General features: G+C 55.5%; 1 protein-coding gene across 1 annotated transcript in view; it reads left to right on the top strand.

Annotated features, from left to right (window-relative positions):
- DCDC2C (doublecortin domain containing 2C) overlaps positions 1-24,277 on the top strand; it is a 68,939-nt gene that overhangs the window by 41,299 nt on the left and 3,363 nt on the right. Inside the window, exons 5-8 of the mRNA XM_045979946.1 lie at positions 3,762-3,899; positions 6,619-6,661; positions 14,590-14,716; positions 16,609-16,709. Of these exons, the coding sequence (XP_045835902.1) occupies positions 3,762-3,899; positions 6,619-6,661; positions 14,590-14,716; positions 16,609-16,709 (409 nt within the window). The remainder of the gene's footprint in view (positions 1-3,761; positions 3,900-6,618; positions 6,662-14,589; positions 14,717-16,608; positions 16,710-24,277) is intronic.

Raw genomic sequence — 24,277 nt, forward strand, 5'->3', positions numbered from 1 at the left:
ATGGGCAGAGGGAGAAACAGACTTCCCGCTGAGCAGAGAGCCCAATGTGGGGCTCCATCCCAGGACTTAGACCAAGGGACTGGTGTGGATCAACGGACCAGAAGGAGGGACAGTGGGAGCAGACAGCCTAGCAGGCTGCAGAGGGAAAGGTTAAGGCTTCAATGTTGGGAACACCGCCCGGGAGAAGGAGGCCCAAAGTCCTACATGGGAGTGGGCTGACAAAGTGTAGGGAAGACACAAACTTTCCGAGTGGAAAAGTCAGAGACGAGGCATGATGCCGAGTGTTGGAAGTATCATCTCTATGAACAGTGATGGTCCCCATGAGGGCAGGCATTGGGGTGGAAGGGCCAAAACACTCAGTCTGATTTCACTTGTCAGTTGTCTCTCTTGGGGGGTCAACTAAAACGTAAGCAAGTGATTTACGATCAGCAGTTGAGACACCAGTGATGAAGACAAGCCTCCGTGTGAGCAGGACATAACTCTTGGGCGTTTAGAGCCGCAGGGTAGTCGCTAACCTGGTGAGGGCAGGTCCCGAGGGGACCCCGCACGTGCCAGGGAAGTTCGATGTTACCTAAAACCAGTACTGCGGGCGCCCAGATGATTCCAGGAGGCAGGTTGATAAACGCCAGCACGTTACTCTCAAGGAAAGAGCCCGTCTTGCGGAGCTGACGGACTTGTGTGCGCTCCTGGAAGGAGCCAGAAGTGGTGGTGGAATTGATCACACGTCGCATGTGGAATGCCAGCGGTGAAGGGAGCAAGGAAACAGGATGTTCGGAGGAAAAATAGGTCATTAGATTAATAAGCTTTTGGTTTTTCTCTCCACCTCTCCCCAGTTCTTTATGGTTGAATTTAGAAAAGGTACAGAGCTTGGGAATGAAAGAAATGCTTGGAAGTACAAATATTAAGTTTATTTGGTCTCGTCACTGCAGAGAACACGTAGCTTTCAGAGAACAGACATTCAGATAAACACACGGGCAATGAGTCTCACCCTTGCGAGGCTCCCGCTGCTGGAGGGAAGACCTGAAGCCCCTTTGGCATGTCTGGGACGTCTGACTTGAGCTTTTCCAGGGTCCGTTTTCCCTCTGCTCTGCCACTGCTGAGAGCTCTGTTCCCTGCGTCCACCTCCCTCCCCCGGACCTTTCTGCTGACGGCACCAAGGATCTCCTGGGCCCCCGAATGGAATCCAGACTCCATCTCCCCCACGTCTGTCTCCCGCCAGGCCTCACAGACGCTGGACTGACTCCTCTCCCCTCCCCGATGAGACCGTAAGCCTCTGTGCTTTCTCCTTGGCTCCCACCTCATCGAGACCCGTCGCGTTGCTGTGATCCACGATCTGAATTTCAGGTTCTCCTGAGTAGGGTTTCTTTGCTCTTTTTTAAAATGACAACCGGATTGCGCCAGCGTGCGTGGCTGTCCTGCGGCACGTGATCCCGCGTTGTGTGTCCTCGAGGTGATTTTCCTTTCGTTTGGTTCCTCCCTGTAGAAATGCCCTCGGTGGGAGTCGGGGCAGGGGATCCTGGTGATGGTGACGGCATTCCTGGGCCTTCCCGTTTCCGCGAGGCGGCCTGCTCCGGAGTTCTTTCCTTCCAGGGTTGGAAACATCTCGTCCTTGTCTTGGGCCTTCGGTGCTGCTGTGGGAGACTCTGGTGCGGGTGCGGCTGTGGCCGCGTTGCCCCTGGCTTGTCGGGGAGGACCCTCCTGGATGCTCGCGTGCATTCCCGAACGTGTCCATGTGCCCGCACGTGCGATTTCCTGTGCTCCCTCTTGTGATGCTCAATGGCTCAGTCTCATCCTGTGAAATTCATCTTCCTCGTTCCTACACCCTTTTCTCCCTTTCACTTTTGTTGTTTTTTGAGATTCTTTCGGGCGGCGGCGATCCTGCTCATCCTCATTTTGGGGCTTTTCTCCTGTTCGCGGTGTTTCTCGTGCCGCCTGCCTCCTGGAGCCGCCCTCAGTCTTGTCCTCCCAGCAGCAGCGGCTGGAGCTGCGGTACAGCCTCTGTGGGGTGCCCCGACCCGGGATTGTCTCTGCGACTCAGTATTCACACTCGTATTTCTGTTTCTTCTTCACACTTTCTTGTTGTTTCCTGTGCAGAACTTCTCCTCTTATCGCACTCACGGTGTTTCCATGTTTATATCACATTCTTGGTCCACCTGCTCCGACACCTCTGTGTCCTGGGGACGCACCGACGTCTCCGCGTGGAGCCTCGCCTGGCCGCGCCGAGCAGGAGACGCTGTCCTCCAGCCCGCGTGGCCCTGCTGCACTCAGTCCCGACAGCCTCCCCCACCTCTCACCTGCTGCTGGTATCGGTGCCTCCTGACTGCGTCCTGGGGCGCCTGCACCGGCCGTCTGGGTCCCGCAGCGCAGGGAGGCGGCAGCGGTCGCAGGAGGGGCCCTGGCAGGAGAGGAACAGAGTTCCCGGCACTGTGCGCCTTGTCACGGCCCCTGCGGCCGCGTGGCTGTTGGCGGCTTCCCGCGGTTGTCTCCTGTCTGGCAGGTCTTCCCGTCCCTCCATGGCTGGTCTAAACAGCGGTCCTCATGAGCCCCTGACGCAGGGCCGCTGGCGTTTTTAGAGACGAGTGTCCAGCTTCATCCTACACCAGGGCCCGGAGGCCGTGAGGGTGGGGCCGCTGTGCGAATGTGACAGCCGTCCCGCCTTCTGGCGCTGAGGCTGGAGAAGGACTGACGGACAGAGCACGGTTCTGTGGCTTCGACCTCTTCAGCAGGAACTTGTCCTCTACCCACTCTGGATCGCTGTCCAGACCCCCGATCGCCTTGTACACCCTTTCTGTCCCGCCGGGCCCCTTCCTCCATCAGTTGCGGGAGTGTGATGCCCCACACCGGTCAGCGGCGGGTTGCTGGCACCCAGCTCCTGCTTGCTCCTCCGTGGCAATCTCCAGTCACTGAGGCAACCCCAGAGATCACTTCCTCTCCCTAGAACATTCCAGGTCCCAGAATTCCCTCTGCAAGCTCTGAGTGTGCCTTTCACCTTCAGCGACAGTCAAGCCCTGTGTTCTGGCCTTTGGCCCCTCCTGCGACCCTGCGTGGCTTTGCCATCTTCCCACCAGGACACCTCCCGTCCTCTGCAGCCCTCTGTGCCCCACCTCTGCGAGGCCTACCGTGGAGTCCGGTTCCTCCTCTTGGAAGTCTGGATCTTTGCCCTTTGCTGGTCACACTTGTGTTTATAGGTTTGTGTACAAACCCCGATGACCTCCGTACTCGCATTTATGTCCAAGACAGCACCGCCTTGTCCAGCGCGTGAAGATCCTCGTCATTGCGTGAATCAGATCATGTCTTACATGAATGAATGCGTGGACAGATACTTGCCAATCCACTTGCCAGCCCAGAGTAAAAGTAGACCAATATGAGTCGTTTGGGGCTTATAAAAAGGCATATTATTTGCTAATAAATACCGGGTTGTTTTCCAAGCATTGTTATAACAATATAAGCCAATTTGTATTAATTTTTGCTGCTGTTAAAATTAATTGAACACCAACCAAGAGCTTAAAATGTTCTCAAGGGCCTCTGAGTACTTGTACATAATTGAAAATATACTTTAATTAAAAATCTAAAAGTGGGAAGTGAGCCTAGCCTTGGAGGGGCAGCTCCCACGGGATTTATTTAGCCCGTTTGGGTGACACTTGTCCCCGTGTTCAGCGCTTGCCGGTAGCCCCCGTCCCGGTCGTACTGCCTGCGGAAGGGCCCCCAGCCCACGGCCGCTGCTCTGAATCTCCCGCCGTCTCTTCTTGTTCTGTTCCCAGGTTATTTACCATGAATGGGCATCTCTTGGAGAACTCAAAGGACCTGCAGGACAACCACTTCTACGTGGCCACAGGACTGGAGACCTTCAAACATTTCCCTTACTGGAAGTCCTCCACCGTGCCCAGCGAGGTCCAACAGTGAGCACGCTCCTACCTTTCCCTCCTGAGTTGGCAGAGTTTGCCTTTTCCCCCCGGATTGCCCCCAAGTACCGCTGCTCAGCTCTTGGCTGCTTTTCCAGAGTGAAGCTACATGCCCTTGTTTTATACAGGACACAGTTTTGGATTTTCACAGGGAGGTGTGAGACTCCCTCTTGTGTGATGTTGCGACAAGGACAGGGAGCCCTTGTGTTGCGTGTACGGCTTCTTCTCAGGGGGACACTGGGAGACCAGACAGAATCTCAGTGTGCAAATCACACGGGCCCCGGGACACGGTTGTGATGGCCCAGCCTCCATCCTGCACCTGGTTCTGTTTTCTTCCTTCGCCGGAGTTCCCCTGCTCTGGAATCCGGAGTAGGTGTGGGGCGGCATGCTCTCCTGGTGGAAACGGTGGTGATTTTGACAGTGGAACCAGGCCCGGCTAAAGGGTACACCATAGTGTGTGTGTTTGTGGACTTGCGGGAACGTCTGTGAGGAAGACACAGGCATTGGTGGGGTCTCCCATTCCGTCACCGGAAAAAGCTGGAGTGTCGGCTGTCACTTCTCGGGCTTTGCTCACTCCCTGGCTTGGCGTCTGAATTTGGCAGGAAAAGCTCTTGTGACGAGCGCACAATGTTCTCCTACCTGACGGACACCCGGGGCTTTGCTCTGAAGAACATCCCGGCGTCGCGCACTGACCTGCTTGCCCAGAGTCTGCAGGATTGCTCACGTGGACAGGCGTGGACTCTGTCCATCTGCTGGTCTCACAGTTCAAGAACCTTAAAGTCCCCTGACAGGGTGGCCGGACATACGTTCCCAGGGCACAGTTGCGTTTGATGCTTCCTCAGGGAGACTTTGGGGTTTATTAGTCTGGGACCCTCCATGGCGGAGCTCCTGATGCTCTCCCGTGTATCCATCCCGGGCGTCTCGGCTCCATGGCGGGTCAGGAAGGAGGTGACCTGCGAGGCCGGAGCTCAGAGGCGTGTACTGACCCAAATCCTCAGTTTTTGGCTCAGATTCAAGCCTGGGTGTTAGGGTTGTGTCTGAGTTCGTTGCCTCTGGGTCCTGGGGGATGACACGGTGGGGCATGGGATGACAGGGGGACAGCCTCGGGCGTGCCTGCCAGTGGATGGTGAGCCCCGGGGGACTGTGCCCTGCCAGCCATGCCCTTTGTCCCCTGTGTTGGATGGCGGGGCTCTGCCCCTCCCTGATTTGGACCTGGGTGTCCCGTGCCTCGCTGCCCTGTACATGTAGCCCTCCTCCCAGGAGGCTGGGGTTGCAGTATGTGATCCAGGTACCCCTCTTCCCACCCCGAGGGAGCTCCTGATGTCCAGGTCTGGCTGGGAGGAGCGGTTTCCAGCTTTGAACGGGACTTTGCAGCCTGGACTGCTCAGCCCCTGGCTGTGTTTGCACGACATGTGGGGCCGCAGTGGTCTGAGGACACCTGTCAGGGACCTTCCCCGTGGCTGCTTCTCCGTCATGTTGCGCATGGTCATTATTCGAGCAGAGGACCAGAGGTGTCGGCGTTGGTCTTGTGCTGGAGCCGGCAGGCGGTCCACCCCTGCACACCCATGAGTTCCCTGGCCAAGCCCGGGAAGCTGAAACATGTCATGACCTGCTGTTAGGGTTTTTACCTTGAGGCAGAGAATGGCTCGTTTTGTCCTGTCCATAGGCGATGACCGCACAGCACATGGTTAGGTTCGGGTCCTGCCTACGTGCCTGGCAAGCAGGGCTGTTTCCTGATTTTATCCACTTGCTAATTCGTTGGTGGTTGTCCTAACTGCACGGTGGGTAGAAATACCTCAGGAGCTGTTGGACGGAGGTGCTGGTCCTCTCTACACCCGTGCCCGCTGCTTCCCACACAAGCCCCGTCATCCATCGTTTTGTTTTTCTCTGTCCCCTGGTCATGTGTGGACCCTGAACTGGGTCTGTTGGTTGCTTAAGTATCTTTCTCTGTGCAAAGAGGAAGAGAGTCCCTGGAGTTGCTAAGAGACTGAAGTCCGTTCCCCACCCACGGCGTGGTCCCCAGAGGTGCCCTCCTGCCTGAGAGCGGGCTGCCCAAGCGTTCCTTCCTGTGCGTAGCACCAGCAGGGGTCAGCCCCATACAGAGGAATTATTGGGGTGTGTGCTCCCTGGGCCGCGTCGGAGAAGGACGGCAGTTAGATGGGCGTCCGCCACGTGGTGGAAGGAGGCTGGGTTGGGCTGTGGATGGGGCTGGGGTCTCTGCTCCTCCCCCGGTCAGTGGTGCCACATTCACTGACCCCGCATGTCTCTGAGCCGTGCTTCCTCTCCAGCAGGGAGAACATGACGTGTGTGTCCCAGGTCCCCGTGAGAGCTGCACGAAAAACCCGTTTGTGGGAGTGACCGTCAACGGCCCAAACCCTCAAACACGTTAGGATATCCCCCCAGGGCTGTATAAAGCTTTAGGGCAGAAAGTGCCGGTAGACACGACGCCCTTGGGCCGGAGTGCCGCCCACGCTGACAGAAACGGAAACCGCCGGACTTCCCACGGTGTCCAGGAAGGAAACCGAGCAAAACTCGGGGGGGGCCCTTCTGCTCGGAGGCTGGGAGATGCTGTTGATGTGAGCCCCTGACGTGGGGGGATGGACGTGCCTCCACGGGGCCTTGCCCTCCCAGAAGCCACGGCTGCGGCCTGCAGTTTTAGGAAGATGTATTTTGGCTGATTTTACGAAGTTCTAGCTGACTATCTTTTGTCTTTCAGAAAGTATGCAGACATCGAGAAATGCTCACGAGGAAAGAAAAAAGTGAGTCCTTTTCGGGGCTTCTGGGTGGCTCCGTTGGTTGAGTGTCTGACCCTTGATCTTGGCTGCGGTCATGATCTCAGGGTCGTGGGATCGAGCCCCGTGTTGGGCTCCACGCTGAGTGTGGAGCCTGCTTGGGATCCTCTCTCCCTCTGCCTCTGCCCCGACTGCTCAGGCTCTCTCTTTCTAAGAAAAGTAAGTCCTTTTCACACAGTGAAGGTGAGAACTGGGCTTGGGGACCCTTGGCAAATCTGCCCCCAGGCCGGCCCTGGCCGTGGGGATGGGAGCTTCTGGGCGCAGTGTTGGCGTCCGGCTTCCCGCTGCGTGTGCGGCGACGAGGTGTGGGAGCTCAGAGTGTGGCGCTGGGCGGCACACGGAGGCGTTTGTGATACGACGCAGTGAGCGTGAGGTGAGGAGCTGGCGGCGTAGGGACGGACCGGAGGGAGAGGGGCCAGGCCTGGTGTGCACCCTGGGCCTGGGCGGCGGGGAGGGGGCATGCCCGGCACAGAGGCGAGAAGCGCTCACTGTGTGTGCACGTATCTACACGCAGTGTAACACACAGCCCGGGACGAGAGGAGCGGCCGGCGAGCATCAGGACAGGACCGGGAAGGGCAGGGAGAGGCCAGAGGTTGGTGGCCATCCGGGTCCTTTTCACCCGCGGATGTGATGACCACGTGCTCCAACATCTTGTAAGACGCTATTTCAGTGGCCGCACTGACATTATCGTTCACTCAGCAAAGCTGTTGGGGGTCTCCCGTGTGTCTGCCCGTCCCCAGCTCCCAGCCCGTTTGCGTGGCTCCTCCCTCCCGAGACCGACCCTCTGGGAGGCCCCCCATGTGCTGAGCTGCTCCTTCCCCGCATCTCATGGCCAGACCTTGACGTGGCTTTTCTCCTGGCGCCGGTCCAATTTCATAACCGCCATCTGAGCCGCTGTCTTGGAAGTACTTTGGCTTCCTCACCCCTCTGAACCACGCCAGAATTTGCCGGCAAGAGTCCAGCCCTGGCTGAACCCAGCCCTTTGCCTGTCCGCGCTGGTCCTGGAGGAGCTCAGTGTCGCCGAGGTAATGACGCAGCCAACCTGAGTCCTCACCCTGAGCTCACGACTGCAGGCCTCATCCTGCCGCCTTTGCTGGAAAAGCCCGACTGCTACAAGATGCCTTTCTGAGTATGTTTGGCTCAATTTTGTGAGGGATTTTTGCACGTCTGTTCATAAGTGAGATTCGCCTCCAATGCTGCTTTTCCGTGGGGTCCTTGCCTGGCTTGGGTATCAAGGTTTTTCTGGATTGACTCTTGTTATTTTGGAAGCTTCCTGAGGTGAATGATCGTCTTATTTATTTTCTTTTCTTAATTAATTAATTAATTAATTTTTAGATTTCTTTTCAGTGTTCCAGAGTTCACTGTTTATGCACCACACCCGGTGCTCCTTGCAATACGTGCCCTCCACAATACCCACCACTGGGATCACCCAACTTCTACCCCCCACCCCTCCAAAACCCTCAGTTCGTTTCTCAGAGTCCACAGTCTCTCATGGTTCATCTCCCCCTCCGATTTCCCCCAACTCCCTTCTCCTCTTCATCTCCCCATGTCCTCTATGTTATTCCTTATGCTCCACAAGTAAGTGAAACCATATGATAGTTGACTCTCTCTGCTTGACTTATTTCACTCAGCATAATCTCCTCTAGTCCCGTCCATGTCGATGCAAAAGTTGGGTATTCATCCTTTCTTCATCTTATTTATTCTCAATTTTCTTTCTCTACAGATTGCCTTTGGTATTAAGTGTTTGTTGATTGAATGAGTGAATGAGAATCATTGAGAATGCAGAACCTGCAGAACCGATAGACACGATTGTGCCCTAACGATGCGTTTCCTCGCGTGCGGGTGTGTTTCGTGACAGAACGCTCTTGTGAATGAGTCTCGTGTATAGCGTGATGGTTTGCAGGAGTAGAGGCCGTCGACACGTGCAGGTCCGCAAGCAGAGCTCAGGTCCTAATGTGGTCCAGAGAAGGGGCAGACGTTCCAGGTGGAGAGGGAGCCTTCGTGGATGTGCACAGGTTTCCAGCCTCACAGTTTTCTCTGCTGCCCCACTGCTGTCTTCACGTGCGGTGTGGACACTGAGTGTGAATGTTGAAACAGCCCGAGTGGCACAACCTTGGAATCCCATACTCGGGTGATTTGGGGAGCCTCTGGGCACAGAGAATGGAGCCACGAGTTTGGGGGTCGCCATGGCTTGCTTTCGTTACGTCCTCGTTTCATTATGCTGTTGTGACTCTGGGTCCTGATAGGTGGGGATAGGGCTTTCTTTCCCTTTTACTAAATATTTGTTCTAATTGGTTGAAAATGTGACACGTATTTGTTCTGATATCCCCTATAGTGCTTTCTCCTCTCTTTTGGAACGTTAACAGGTTTTAAGGACGATATGTAATGGGAAGAATCTTAAGCGGGATGATCACAAACATTCATACACTGCGACGCAAATAAAACGTGTTATTTTAGAAAAAAATAAATCTTATTGTTGAAAATATTCTGTGATGTATGACAAGGCATGGCAGGTAACGCCAGAGCAAACACGTTTTATTCCAGAAAAAAAAAAAAGGGAATTCCTCAAAGAACAGAACAGGCATTGATTCTGACAAATCAATCTGACGTTGATTCTGTGCTTTTCTTGTACAACCACCTCTCGAGGGGTCTCACCTCATTCGTTGTTCCCCGTGTGGAGGTCTGCGTAGTATGTTGAGCTGAGAACTCAGGACTTGCAAACTCTTGCCCCGTGTGAGGAACAGGTGCATTTCTAAGGAAGGAAAGTAGCCCACGTGCCAGGCTTGTCTGGCTGCATGAGGCCGGTCTTTCTTTTATTTTGTAATTTTACTTTTTGAGGCTGGTTTCAGACTTACTCTCAGCAACCACGCTATGGCAAGTACAGTTGCTTCCCTATGGGCCGGGCTCCCCATGTCTCTTACTCAACTTCTCTGATTTGTCTTCCGTGGGAAGTGGGGCGCCTCCTGCGTACGGGCCTCCGCGCGTGGCTGCTGGTGTCGCGTGTGGCTTCGCGGCCGTCGCCTGTCTCTCCGGCGGAGGCGAGCGCGAGGTTGTCACTACATGCGTCAGGCGTCGTTGCTGCAGACGTCCTCACGGTGCCATGGGTATGACTCAGAGTCGGAGTGGACAGTTACTGTATTCCCAGAAAGCACGAAGATAGAGCGGCGGCTGGATATTCGCGGGGTACATTCTTCTTTAATTCCTTATATTTTTGCAAAGGAACAACCCACTCTTCTCCGGGACCCGAGGAGGGAAGTCAGCTGTGCGCAGCTGATTCAGGCGCGGGAATCTGTGATGGTGTAGCGACCGGCGCCCAGGCCTAGGGGTCAGCACAGCGAGCTTTATTACGTCTCCCAGTCCTGCGTGTTGGCTGGGGGGTCTTGGGCCCATGGTGCCGGCTTCCTATCAGGCGGCCTTCAGCCGTAGGGCCCGCTGGGCGGCTGCTGGTTTTCGGAGCGCGGCTGCTCACAGTCCCCGCGCAGTGGGAGGCACGCGCCCACGGTGTGCAGACCTCCCCTGTGTCCAGAGAGGGGCTGGCGGCCAGGAAGCCCTCTGCTACGTTCTTCCACCTGCTCTCGTTCCTGAGGCACGTGCAGAAGCCTTGCTTCCCATGCTCCAGGCGAGAAAGCACCAGCCTCAACATGTGCAGAGCCACTTGGGAGAACATTCCAGAACGGTAGTGGTGCACTGTGTCCACACAGCACGGCGAAGCCCAGATGTACTCAGCTGTGAGGCAGAGATGGCTCCGGACAGCCCGACCTGGGGTGTGGGACCTTGAGAGGAGCCGAGCAGTTTGTTTCTGTGGTTGTCCTCTTGCTTTACGTCCGGATGTGCTAAGTGACAAAAACCTGCGTCTGAAAGGTCCGAAAGGGCTGTTTCAGTGGAAAACAGAACTTCCAGGTAACCGGGTGTGTGACAGAGCTTAGCTGGTAGTTTGCTTTGTTTCTCAGCAGCACCTAAGATAGCCACGTGTCTTGTGACTCGTGGCATTTGGTTCCATGAAATGAGGAGAAACACAATGGCCAGGTGCTCGTGTCTGAGTGACTGGACGCGGGGGCGCAGGAGAGGCCGCCGGGCTCCGCGTGTCCATTAACCTGCCCGTGACTGCTGAGTCCTAGGAAAATACCTGAATGAACCTGTCCTGATTTTGTTAGATCAGAATCTGTGTTATAGCAACTCATTTGCCATGTTTTTGTTCTATTACTCGCCAAGAAGTGAGGCTAATTTAATAAATGTTTAAAACTTCATTCCCAATTAAAATGAATATTTTAATATGCAAGTCTCCATAACATGTTGGTAAATAATTAATAGGCATGGTGTTTACATCACAGCCACAGCCAGAATGTTAATATTACCTACTTCCCTTTTGAGCACAGAGCGGGAACGGTGGTACTGAACTGAAATGAACAAGAGATAGAACAGTTAAAGGCTCCTGTGTGTGTGTGTGTGTGTGTATGCGTGTGCACAATGTATGAAGCAGTCAGAGAGTCGCATACCGTGGGACACCCAGACTCTAATGACCAGGTCTAAACTGTAAAGTACGGTGTGGAGTCAGTGCATTGGGGCTGACATTTGCAGACTATTAATGTCAAGACTGGTGCAGTATCACATAACATCCAAGGCTGCATTTGTATCTCCTTCTAGTGGCTTGAAGAGGCAACAGTCAGGTTCAAATGTTAGCAAATGTTCCACTTTAATAATGCTTGGAACAGGACCTGGCTCTCTGATGGCAGACCCTGACCCACTTGGAAGCGGGTTGTTGGCTCGGGAAGCTGGGGCGAGGCCTTCAGCGTGCAGCACTGGCTTTCCCCCGGGAGTGGCCTGACTCGGAACCTAACTGGGTGGTTCCTGTCCCTCCACTAGCCAAGCTCTCCACTTCAGCCACCTCACCTCGGGAGGCTGCCTTTCCTGTGCCTGAGCACGACTGTCTGTTACAGCCCATGAAGTTTAGCTGGATCGAATGAAATAGGCTCCAGAGAAGGGAGATCGTCCCCACAGCACTCCGGAGAAATGAACACGGCGTGCCTGGGGTATGTCCCCCGAGAATGTTTTTAATGGGGGGAAAGATTAACGAAATGGGAAAGGAGCAGCTGCCCCTTCGTAAGGCGTCGCGTTGAGTTCAGACTCGGGACTCAGGGCGGGGAGGAGTGGGGACAGGGTGACCCGCAGATGTTTCTTTGCGTGGGGAAGCCACAGATTCTCTGTTTTCCGCCCAATCTGTTGTTTCTGAGAACGGCTGTGAATCTGTGTTGCTCTGACCACGCGAGACACCAGAGTGTCTGCTGCACGGCGGCTGTGTGTAGAGCTGAAGGTGGCCCCTTCCCGTCCTTGGGGAGCACAGACCAGCAGTGAGCCGGTGGGCAGTGCTGCAGGTGCGTGGCCGTGGGCTGCGTGGGCCGCGGGGGTGGGAGTGCGGACGAGGGCTCCTCTGCGTGGGACACGGTGACGCGGGAACAGGACCAGCCCTGGAGGAGGTGGCGACTCTGGAGAAGCATCTGGGGTGTCCCTGGCAGGTCGGGACAGCAGGGGCATAGAGGCTGCCTCACGGGCACGGGGGGGCAGGCTGGGCTGGCGCTGTGGACCCGGCAATCCAGCCCCCCCCTTTTAAGATTCCATTTATTCATTTGAGAGAGAGCAGGCACAAGCAGGGGGAGCCACAGAGGGAGAGGGAGACGCAGGCCCCCCGCGGAGCAGGGAGCCCGACGTGGGTCTCAATCCCGGGACTCCGGGGTCACAACCTGAGTGAAAACCGAGGGACAGAGATGCTCAGGCACCCCAACCCCTGTTCTTCTTCTTCTTTTCCTACTTTCCCCACATCTTCTTACTCCGTTCAAGAGATCAGCAAAGATTTCCTGAGCAGCTGCTGGGATTACTTCCTTGGGCGTGTGTCTGTGTTGTGAGGTCCCTGCTTGCTTGGAGCCAGGAAGGCAGAGGGCAGGGCCTGTGTTCTGGTGACGACGTGCAGGTGTTCCAGGAACGTGGCCCCAGGACCCTGAGCTCGGCGTGCGCTGGGATTTGAAGCCGGGAGCAAGGGCGTTGCCGGTGGAGGTGACCTGGATGGCGGGCGAAGCCTGAGCAGGGAAGAGGCTGGCACCGGGCTGGGAACGTAGGTGGCTTAGACGCGAGGGTCCCAGTGCTGAGCTGAGGCCGAACACCACCTTGAAGTTGTGACCGCTCCCGTGAGCTTCTGAGAGGCGCGGGGGAGGAGATTCCTGCCGGCACCGTTCACTTACTCTCCCGGCAAGTACTTAGCACGTGCTTTCTGTCGGCCTCCTGGCTCCGGGCTCTGGGAAGTCGTCTTTAGACAAACATCTCTGGCCCCAAGGAGCTTCCAGCCTTCTAGTGGTGAGACATGAGCGACAACCATCTGACTAGGTCACGCACGCTTGAGGTTGCTTCAGTGCTGGGCAACAGGACGACGGGGAGGGAGGCAACGGGGTGTGTGGGTGAGTGTGGCCGGGGTGTCCTTGTGGAGACAGACGGGCACGAACCACGGCTCGGGCTTAGACTTGGTGAGAAGCTAACCTAGCACGGCTCCAGGTTTCGGCGGTAGTCGTAGAAATACGGAGCTTCTAGAAACTCGTGTTCCCGTCAGTGTAGGGGTAACGTACGGGATTAAACAGTGAAGTCCCTTTATTGACCTTACGCTGCTGTTCACCTACCGTCACGCTGGCCCTGTGCCCTTTGTGTCTTGGGCCACATTCCAGGTCGGTGTGGACCCGCTCAGCTCCGTTGTGTCGCCGTGCCTGGTCGGGGGGCCGGGGGGCTGGTGGTTGGGCTGCGATGGTCTTGGCTTTCTCTGTGCACTTTGCGCTGCCCCATGGTCGCACTGTGTCCTCGTGAGGAGGTGGGACCCTTCCTGTGTTGCTGTCCTTCGAGTTTTACTTCCGAGGTAACAGGGGACACAGGATGTCTTGTCTTGTCGGGAAAATGGTTGCGAGAACCAGTGTCAGTGACGCTGGAGTCAAGCAGGTTTTCCGCCCCCGCCCCCCGCCCCCAGCTGCCCCAGACACAAGGGGCATGTACTGGGCTCTGTTTCCACGACCCGTTCTGCCAAGATCTTGTTTCCTCTACTTGTGGGCATGACTGCGCTTTTAGGAAAGCCCCTTAAAGTAGGTGGAAAGACTTTGCTTGGTTCTTGTATTTGGTCATGGGACTTTCTTGTGCACTTTAACTTCTGCAAGGACAGCACAGCCGGGCGTTTGTGCCGTAAATATGTTGACGGCATAGGGAGGTGCCGTAGAGAGCTCGGGAGAAATCCCATTTACACAGTCCTGCCTGCGTTCAGCAAAGACAGAGAACAGGGAAGCTGGAAAGGCGGTGTGCGGACGGAGCCGGGATGCGCTCAGAATGAGCTCCTTGTCCGACGCGACACTTGTGCTCGGTCCTCACTGTCTGTACATTTCTTTCAGACCGTCTGGGTTTCCCTGTGTCTCAACCCAAAACCAGCGTGTCTCAGAAAACAGGTTGAATAGCCTTTTATCAGAGATGCTCCCCTTGCTCAGGGCTTCCAGGGCAACAGTTTTGTCGGTGTTGAAAACAGTGATTTTGTGAGGCTTCTTGGTGTGTCTAAAACCACACGGACCTCCTCAGACTCACCTGCCCCCTTCCAAAGCCTCCCCTCATTTTGTCGGGACTGATGGGGGGATGGGGGCACCTCCAGGGGGACGACTGGCCATCCCTTGCCGGGAAGGGCTGTCCTCGCCGTGGGGGGGAGGTGTTTTGCCACTTTGCTGAAGAGAAGCGTAAGGGTCGGCGCCGTCCACACCTGGGTGCTGGGAGGCAGCGCTCTCGGAGGCGCCCGAACGAGGCTCGCCTGGTCGTTCTCAAACCAACGGGTAAGACTCAGGGGCACTGCTGTTCCTCACACTTTTAATTCTTAATTTGTACCTTAGGAGGACGCCAAAGGAAAAGAGCCTCATAAGGACGACGACGTTCCCCGTCAGAGAGAGGATTCTGTTTTTTATGCCAAAGAGGGGAAGAAGAAAATGCTCGTGGCTCGTTCAACGCAAGGCCACACAGGTAAACCGAGTTCCGCCTGGCGGAGCTCGGGAGACAGGGCTGCCGTCTTAAGAACGTGCTGTTCCCGGGCTGCGCCTCTGCACACACAGGCTTGTAACTGCCCTGGACGTGGGACTGTCTGGTTCACCAATGAGACATTCAGCTCCAGGGGCCGTGGTAGTGAGAGGACAGAGACAGAATCCCAGTGCTGAAGCCAATGGGCTTCCGCAACCAGGAAGCCCTCCCAGATCAATGCAGGCATTCCGTCGTCTCTCTGAGCATCTGGGCAGGCGCGCTTTCCGCTAAGGACCGGCGACACAGAAAACAACCTGCGAACGACTCAGCCTTGGGAGGGAGACAGGAGACTGGAATTGCGTGGGCTTACTTTTTAAGTGTGAGGGAATTTGAAAGAGTAAACTTTGGAGCTTACTTTAAAATGAAATAATTAGAAAAAATACTTTTCCTGCTCTTGCTTGTATTCTGTGGAGCCCTGGCTGGGAGCCGGCTGCCCCGTGTCCCATCGGCATGTGTCCCAGGGGCATCGCCGGGGGCTGGTGACACGGAGGCTAGGACCAGGGGAAGGAGGGCAGCGAGTCCAGCTTCCTCTGCTTCGTGCGCCAATCTTCTCTTAGCTTCCCGGGAACCCTCTGCCAGTTTCCAGGTGACATCCTGACCGTCTCGCTGCGCTTCTCTCCTGTTCCCCGTCCCCGTTGCACCTTCCCATCCCAGATGATGATGTGTCCGGCCCTGGTGTGGATGCTGGGCACTCACAGCGCTCCTGCCTGGTGGGCACGGCTGACGCAGTGTGCGGCTGGAGCTGACCATGGCCGGCATGGGCCGAAGACCAGAGCCCACTGACCCCGTAGTCCCCGTAATAGAGACTTTAATCAGTACATGAAAAGTTTCCTTCTTGGCAAAGCCTGTCCTGTCCTGCGTGGCCAGGCCTGCCTGGCAGGCACCTGACCTTCTCTCCGGGAAGCAGCGTGGTGTGCTGGGGCCCAGGTTCCAGGTACGGTCCTCCCGAGCTTGGTCCCGAGCGTGGTCCCGAGCTTGGTCCCGAGCGTGGTCCCGAGCGTGGTCTCGAGCGTGGGGCCCTCTGCACGCTGCTTATCTACAAACAGGCACAGTAGGCTTTTCAGAGACTTGCGGGCGTGTTGAGTATCAAGCAGGCAGAGGAGGGCCTGGCAGCCTGTGGGGTCCCAACGGATGCTGCCCTCTGCCATCTTCTTACCTTCATCCCTGCCACCGAGGACTATGTGACGGTCCTTCTGGGGCTGAGGACCGGGAGGGGCGGGGAAGGACAAGAAGTAGAATGAGCTGTGGTCACTGAGGCCATCACGACCGTGGTGACATCCTCGGGGGGCTGGGGGAAGTGGCTGCCCCTTTTGCTGTCACTGATGTCTTGTCAGGGCAAGGACAGGGTTTCCGAGCGCCTGCGGGTTCTGTGAGCCTGTGGTTCGGGCAGCTGTGGTACGGGAGAGCTGGTTCTCCTCTGTCGGCTCAGCCGATGGCTTCCCAATGTGCCGTTTTAATACCTCGTCGGTTAGACTCATTTAGTTCATTCCTTCAAAATAAGTTCTCAGAGTAACCAAGGTGCATGTCCTCAGACTAGGACTTTGGTGTCGGGCGGGGGTCGCTTTGTGGTGATTTTGGAGTTGGCTGGACACACGTTTCCAAGCGTCCGGCGCGTCTCTGGGACTGAGCCCCGTGGGGGCAGGATGCAGGGACGACCGTCCGTGCAGACGGAGGCAGAAGCAAGCCCGTGGGGATCCTGTGGTGGGATTCAGGGCTCCAGGGCCAGCTGCCCGCGCACCACATCGGAAACTCAGCGGTGCCGAGCCGCGACCTCGGTTTGGGCCGGAGACTGTGCAGGGGACGTCGGCTGAACCCCTGTTCGTGCTGCTTTCCTCCAGAAGGCGACCTGTACAAAGCCCGGACCCCTCACACGGAAGCCCAAGGAGCCCCGGAAGTCAAAGAGGATGACGACGTGCAGGTGGAGCGTCCCGCGGACCAGGTGGGTAGCGGGGGTCCCGCGACTGTGCCTGCGGCCGTCTGAGCTGCACCAGCCCAGCTGCCCGCCGTCTCCTCCTCCTCCCTTCCCCCATGCTCGCTGGGCCTCTAGCGAGTTCTGTGGCCCCTCTGGTCAGTTACTGCTCATCTTCCGGGTCCCACATCACACCTTTTCCTGCCTGCCCCTCCCCCGGTGGGTTCTTCTGCTTTGGGGACTGTTCTGAGCACTTGTCATGGTCTGTGGCTGCATACTTAGCTTTTTTTTTTTTTTTTTTAAGATTTTATTTATTTGACAGAGAAAGAGAGATCACAAATAGGCAGAGCAGTAGGCAGAGAGAGAGAGAGAGGGGGATGCAGGCTCCGCGCTGAGCAGAGAGCCTGATGCGGGACTTGATCCTGGGACCCTGAGATCATGACCAGAGCCGAAGGCAGAGGCTCAACCCACTGAGCCACCCAGGCGCCCCTGATAGTTAGCTTTGTTGTGATTTGATTGCTGTCCCTTTTCTAACAAGGAAGGGGTCGGTCTGCTGTGCTCACCATAGTCACCCTTGTCCCTGGCACAGTGCCTGGCCGGAAGAAGGCCTGAGTGGTCACTGGCGGATGACAGGGTGATGGAATGAGTGGTGTGTGCGGCGAGCTGGGGAGCCACGGGTCTTCCACCGTCCGCTTTCTGATCTCTGACCCCTATCTCCGTGTCTACACGAAGGGCATGTGCCACCGGGCAGGTTCGTGTGGGGCTAAGGGAGGCAGTGCATGTGTGAGCACCTGTCCAAGGCCTGGACCTCTCTGCTTCCTTCTTCTGGGCGTATGGAGGTGTGGAGTCTAAGGAAGGCCCAGGGGGAGTGGAGGGAAGTGGATGAGATGTGAGGGGTCAGCCTCAGCCGGGACAGAGCAGAAGCACAGGGGCCTCACGCTCTCACCTGCCCAGAGAATAGGTCACGTTTCCATGGGCCTGTGGTCTCAACTCCTGCTCCTGCAAACGGCAGGTGGGCAGGTGAGCTCTGAACTGCATGGCTTTGTCCCCCAGAATCTACCTGAAAACACTAGACGTTCCTCTCTCCTTCCCTCCCTCCTTCCTTCTAAGATTTTACTTAGGGTGTGCACGAGAGCTGGAGCAGGGCGAGGCGCAGAGGCAGAGGGAGAAGCTGACTCAGGAACCCCCGCAGGGTGGGGCTCCATCCCCGGACCCTGGGATCATGACCTGAGCCGAAGGCAGACGCTCAACAACCGAGCCACCCAGGTGCCCCAGGAGACATTTCTTTTTCTTTTTCTTTTTTTTTTTTAAATTTCTTTTCAGCGTAACTGTTATCATTGTTTTTGCACCACACCCAGGGCTCCATGCAGTACGTGCCCTCCCTATTACCCACCACCTGGTTCCCCCAACCTCCCACCCCCTGCCCCTTCAAGACCCTCAGGTTGTTTTTCAGAGTCCATAGTCTCTCATGGTTCATCTCCCCTTCCAGTTTCCCTCAACTCCCTCTCCTCTCCATCTCCCCATGTCCTCCTTGTTATTTGTTATGCTCCACAAATAAGTGAGACCATATGATACTTGACTCTCTCTGCTTGACTTATTTCGCTCAGCATAATCTCTTCCAGTCCCGTCCATGTTGCTACAAAAGTTGGGTATTCGTCCTTTCTGATGGAGGCATAATACTCCATCGTGTATATGGACCACATCTTCCTTATCCATTCGTCCGTTGAAGGGCATCTTGGTTCTTTCCACAGTTTGGCGACTGTGGCCATTGCTGCAATAAATATTGGGGTACAGATGGCCCTTCTTTTCACTACATCTGTATCTTTGGGGTAAATACCCAGCAGTGCCATTGCAGGGTCATAGGGAAGCTCTATTTTTAATTTCTTGAGGAATCTCCACACTGTTCTCCAAAGTGGCTGCACTAACTTGCATTCCCACCAACAGTGGAAGAGGGTTCCCCTTTCTCCACATCCTCTCCAACACACGTTGTTTCCTGTCTTGCTAATTCTGGCCATTCTAACTGGTGAGGTGGTATCTCAATGTGGTTTTAATTTGAATCCCTAGGAGACATTTCTAATTGTTTTTGAGAAAAGAGTATAGGTTCTGTAGAAGGTCAGTGTCTGCATGCGAGTCCCATTCTCATCCTTCTGACACAGGCTCGGCCCCAGTCCCGACTCTGTGGCTCCAGGCCAAACCCGGGGGACAGCGAGCTTCCGGCTCCTCCTTCAAAAATCAGTCACTCTTACTTCTCTCCCTTTATTAGTAACTTCTGCTCTTTTTCTTTTCCGTGATATACGACCGGGTGTGACAGACCACGTCACGGCACTGGCCGCTTCCCCTGACATTTTGAGCCCTTCCCATTGCGTCCCGTTGTATTTTCTAGACTGTAGGATATTATTTATTCTTTTTCTCGAGATCATGAAAAAAGACAAAGAGTTAGTTTTCTCTTAAAACCCAAACTAACACTATATTTTTATTGCACATGCAAGAGTTTTTGTAATAAAAAAGACATTTTAAATAGTTACTTTTGTACTAAAAATTAGCACCCCCCCCCCCGCTCCAACGTGGACTATTGCTCTGGGTTGTGGCCCGTGAGCAGCGGCACGTTTCCAGCACATGGAAAATCTAGCGTCACAAATACTGTTTTCGTCATTGCGATCAGTAAACACACTCATGAGTTTCTGTTACTCGTGTCCGATTTCCATTGCTTTCAAGGCTGCGTGGTGAAGGGGGTTCCCAGAAGGACGACTACTAGCCCGAAGGAGAGGCTCCGCGGAGGGGAGTCAGGAGGGCGGGAGAGGTGGTCGGAGACAGGAGAGGCCAGGGCGGGTGGGGGGTCAGAAAGAACAGCTGCCGCGCTGCTCTCCGGCTGACCGTCCTGCGCGCCCACGATTGCTGATGTCTCAGCACACTGAGCCGCATCGTCCCTGTCAGGGGACCAAGTTCTGTGGCTTTGAAGGACAAGGAGACAACGGGACTCCCAGCTACAGCTGCATCGGTGGGCATTAAGACTAGAGCAGTGGGGGTTAGGTCAGCACCTTTCCTGTGATGCTGTGTGTGTGTGTGTGTGTGTGTGTGTGTGTGTAGTGTGCGAGCAGAGACACAGACCTGCTGCACCTGTGGGGCTGGAGTTGCTGAGCGAGGGGAGGCGCAGCTCACCTGGGAGGTCTCCTCACCACCCGCCGTGCCATTTCCTGACACCCAGCAGGGGCCCAGCACAGGCTTCTTCAGTCCCATGGAATAAATGCAAGAACATTCTGGTGACTGGATAAATGGATGTAAGGCACAGCAGGTTGAGGTGAAGTCTGGTTCTTGGAGATGGACCAAGTCCCCAGACTGAGCTCTGCCTCTTTGAAAACAAGGTCCCTGTGGTCAGTTAGGTTTGGGAAGCGCTGCCTTTCCCATCTGTCCCTCGGGGAACCACAGTGTGTTATTCAGTGTCTCAGAGAAGTTCCCAAATTAAAATAATGCTTAAGCTCTTAGGTTAACTCACATTTCCTTCCCCAGGGATGATTTTCCTTCTAGGAGCCCCACGAAACACACGGTTGGCCTGCCAGCGTGCAGTGTCCAAGGACTGCCTTTCTCCCGGGGTGGGAAGCAGGTGGTATTGTGGGGCAGGAGAGCACGATGTGGTTTGGTGGGTTCCCCGGGCGGGTCCTCACGCAGCGGATGGACGCTTCACTACAGCAGCCCTGGCCTGGGTGGGGGTCCGCATCACAGTGGCCCACAGGCCCGGGGAACGGCGTGTTTGTCTTAGTTCTGTGTGGCTGTGCTGGGTGAGCTCTGGTGAGGCTGGGGTTACTGGTTTCCCTGCGAGAGGAGGGGTGATGCTTGCTTATACTGATGCTCTTAGGACTCCCCAGTCCATTCATGGAGGAGGGTCTGGCCTTAGAATCAGACTATTTGATTATGGTGTTGGCTTTTGTAATAACCCGCACTTCTTCGCTCATGTTTCCAGTGACCGGCTGCAAGCTTGTGGGCGAGCGCGACCATGTGGCAACGTTATTTCTTATGCTCTGTCATCGCCTTGTCTTCATTTTAGTATCGCTGTAAAGATACAATGTTACAAAATGTAGCATCCCAAGTAATCAATTTATGAATTTAGAGTCAAGCTTCCAAACCCGAGGGGAGAGTTTTAGGGCGAGTGCCCCTGAGCCGTCGATGGTACCCATGGTCAGCAGAAGGCAGGAGCATCGGCGAGGGGCAAACTCACGCTGGCGGCTGCTCTCTTTACCACGGCAACATGCCTGCACGTCGCTGAGCTCCTGACCAAGACGGAGGGCATAGCACGTGGGAAGCAGAACAGGAGGGGCAGGGAGGGACGCTCGGGATGTTACGGAGGGTTATGCTGCGGCCGTCTGTCTGGACCTGGGTTATAGTTATCTTTACTCACGTTTTCTTTTTTCTTGTGTTACATTGTCTCCCTTTGAGTCTTTGTTTCTAAGATATTACAATGTATTTTCCATGTTTTTTGTTTCTCTTTGGGTTAATAGTGCATGCTATGTCCCCTGCCAGCATTCCGGTCACAGGTCTCCAGTGAGGGTTTAAAAGAGCGACCCTCTATCAGCTTCGATTGTCCGGAGAGGAGGGTTTTACACCAGCCTTCATTTCGGAGTCCTGACTTATGAACCCCAGTGCTCAGGAAACGCTCCTTCACAGTCTGCACAAACCCGGCACCCAGATATTAAAACATTGATGTTGAAATTCTGCTTGATTTAGAGTACACACTTTTCACAAAAGCCGTGTCTCCTGCCAGCTTTAAGTTACGTTTATTTTTGTAAACTCTTTAAAAGGACAGAAAAGTGCCTAGAACGGTGGGCTCTGTTTAGTACAGGACTCTGACCTTTGATTTTTTTTCCAGGGGGAGGGTGCAGGTTAGCATTCTCACCCGCTCTGTCCTCCTAGAGTCCTGTCAGCCTGTCTTTCCCCGACAGGGACCAGGCAGGTCCCGTCTGAGCTCGGGAAGGGTGGACCGACTGAAATGATGGGGACTGGGTCCGGTTCTCACATCTACTGAATCGCAGTCATTTTCAGAGCCCCCAGGAGTGGTGCATGGGGAAGGGGCACTTAGATTTCCCGTAGCCACCGGAGCAATGCCCCTGAACTTGAATTCAGTTCACTCTAGAGAAAGAGCTAAGAATGAGACAATAATGGAAGTAAAACCAAAATAATCTGGACTGATTAGGAGGTCAGTTCAAATTTGTGTCCTCTCTGCATTGTTTTATTAGAAAGGACGTATGGGAGCTTTGAAGTTTGGCACTTTGGGGATCATGGAGCGCTGGGACTCAGCTAACAACGGTCCTGGGGTGCTCGCTTTAATGAACACGGTAGAAAGCGTAATCCATCCTGTATCTGTTAGGATGCTTCCAGCTGGACAGGAGAGAAACTTACAGAGAAGCGGCTTACAGACAAGGCACGCGTGTCAGGCCGTGTGACACGCGTTGGAGGCCTCCTGTGTGATGGGAGCTTGCAGGGTCGGCCGGCTCAGCAGCTCAGTGGAGCCACCGGGACCCGGTTCCTGGCATCACCCTGCCGGCCTCCCCCTGCACACTGACTTCTGTCCTCAACTTGTTTCCTCATGGTCTCAAGATGTTTGGCTCTGCTCTGGGAGGCACGTCGAGACACATGAAAGCTGACGAGAGGAAGGGAGAGACTTTCCCCATGCCTTTCTCAGGGAGTGAGGAGAGTCCTTCCCAGGGACCCTCCCGAAATCGACCCCCGTGTCTGCCTTGCCCATGTCAGGAGCTGGGAGAGGTCATAGAGCTTTGCTAGCACAGACCAGCCAGCGCCTGCGTCTGGTGTCTGGAAAGGGGCACAGGCCCTTCTGAACTGTGTGCCTGGCACCCGGGATAGGCTTGTTGTCTTAGCGAGGAATGAGGCGAGGACTGGGTAGGAGGTAGCCGCTCTGGGGTCTGCGCACGAATCTCCGTTCTTCGCGATGGGACTGCCCGTCTTCCTACCTTCGCCCGGATCCGGACGCGTCCCCTCAGAGCCTCTCCAGAGTCTGGAGCCATCAGTTACTCGGTCCCCCTCTTCTGGGTAGGCTGACCTGCTCCCTTCCCTTGCGTCCTCCTGGCTGGACGGTGCACAGGCCAGAACCAGCCGGTTATAACCAGAGCCATCCCTCCCCTGGCAAGTCCGTCTCTCCCCATCCTTGGAGGGAGGGTCTCCCCCGCCACTGTGTCTATCCCGTCCCTCTCCTCGGCCCCTCCGTGCTTCTGTCTACAATGATGTGGGTTAGGGTTAGGGTTAGGGTTGACCTCAGGCCCCAAATGCCCTCACTTCTCCGTTCTCCCTGCACCTGACCTCTCCCCTGCAGCTGCTGTGTCCGGCCGCTCCCTCTTCCTCCAAGACCCACCCGGCTCTGCATTTTTCTTCCTTCCATCTGTCTGGCCACTCAACTCTCCTTCTTTTTTTCTGAAGAGTTTATTTAATTTTTTAAAAAATATTTTCATGTATTTATTTGAGAGAAAGCGAGAACAAGGGAGAGCACACTCCTAGCTGAGCAGGGAGCCCAATGCAGGGCTCGATCCCAGGACGCTGAGATCATGACCTGAGCCCAAGGCAGACACTTCACCCACGAGCCACCCAAGCGCCCCTAGAGAGTTTATTTTTTAAGTCTTCTCTCCGCCTGACATGAGGCTCAAACTCACAGCCTTGAGATCAAGAATCCCGTGCTCTCCCAAGTGAGCCAGCCGGGCCACTCTCAACTTCTCGGCAGACCTGCGGTCCTCCGCTGGCATGGAGTGCTGGAGGTCTACCCGGGTCAGGTCAGACCAGTGGCTGCTCTGGCTCTAGCTCTCCCAGACAGAACTCTCCAGCACTATGGCGGCAGTCTCTCTGCAGGTCTCGCTTCTGGGGTCCAGACGTACACACAGACACACACATGTAGATACACACGCGCGTCTATACACACTGCACCCAGACACACACGCATCCAGAGAGACACACCCAGGCACTGACACCCCCCGCTAGATGTTCTGAGACACTAACTCCGCACGGCTGTCCTTCCACACGGTCCGCACACGCTGCTCTCTCCCTGTCTCAGTGGCTGTGTGACACGCGTCCGTCCAGTCAGACAAAACAAACTCAGAGATGTTCCCGGGACTGATGGCTTCAGCCCTTCTGCACCCAGACCACCTCAACACCTGCAAGTTTTATCTCCTGAGTGTGTCTGGAAAGCGCCCACCCTCTCTGTCTCAGCACATCCTGCCGGCCGTGACTCCCACTGTCCCTGGCTAGATTTCCGTGCCCGCTCGCAGGCCGACGACTCTCAGCACGTCCTCCCGCAGGAAGACCGCCACACGCCCTCCCCTTTGTCTGCAATATTCTTTCTTCACCCTTCATCCCAATATGAGGATTTCATCCCTCATATTTCAAGTTGTAGGCACAGCAGAGGAAACGTTCCGTGGTCTCCTGTGTTGTTAAGGCCCGTGGCAGCCCATTTAGCTCCCCAAGTCCCTCTTAAGCATATCACAGTTGAGGTTTTATACTTAATTGTGTGACTTAATTAATGTTCATCTCCCCGTGTGGCTGAGCTTCTCAGGGGCCACGCTGGTTTGTATTCTCCGTCACCGCCGTGGGTCAGGACTGTGGGA

The sequence above is a fragment of the Meles meles genome, chromosome 15, assembly GCF_922984935.1.
Source record: "Meles meles chromosome 15, mMelMel3.1 paternal haplotype, whole genome shotgun sequence".
In the NCBI taxonomy this organism is placed as follows: Eukaryota; Metazoa; Chordata; class Mammalia; order Carnivora; family Mustelidae; genus Meles; species Meles meles.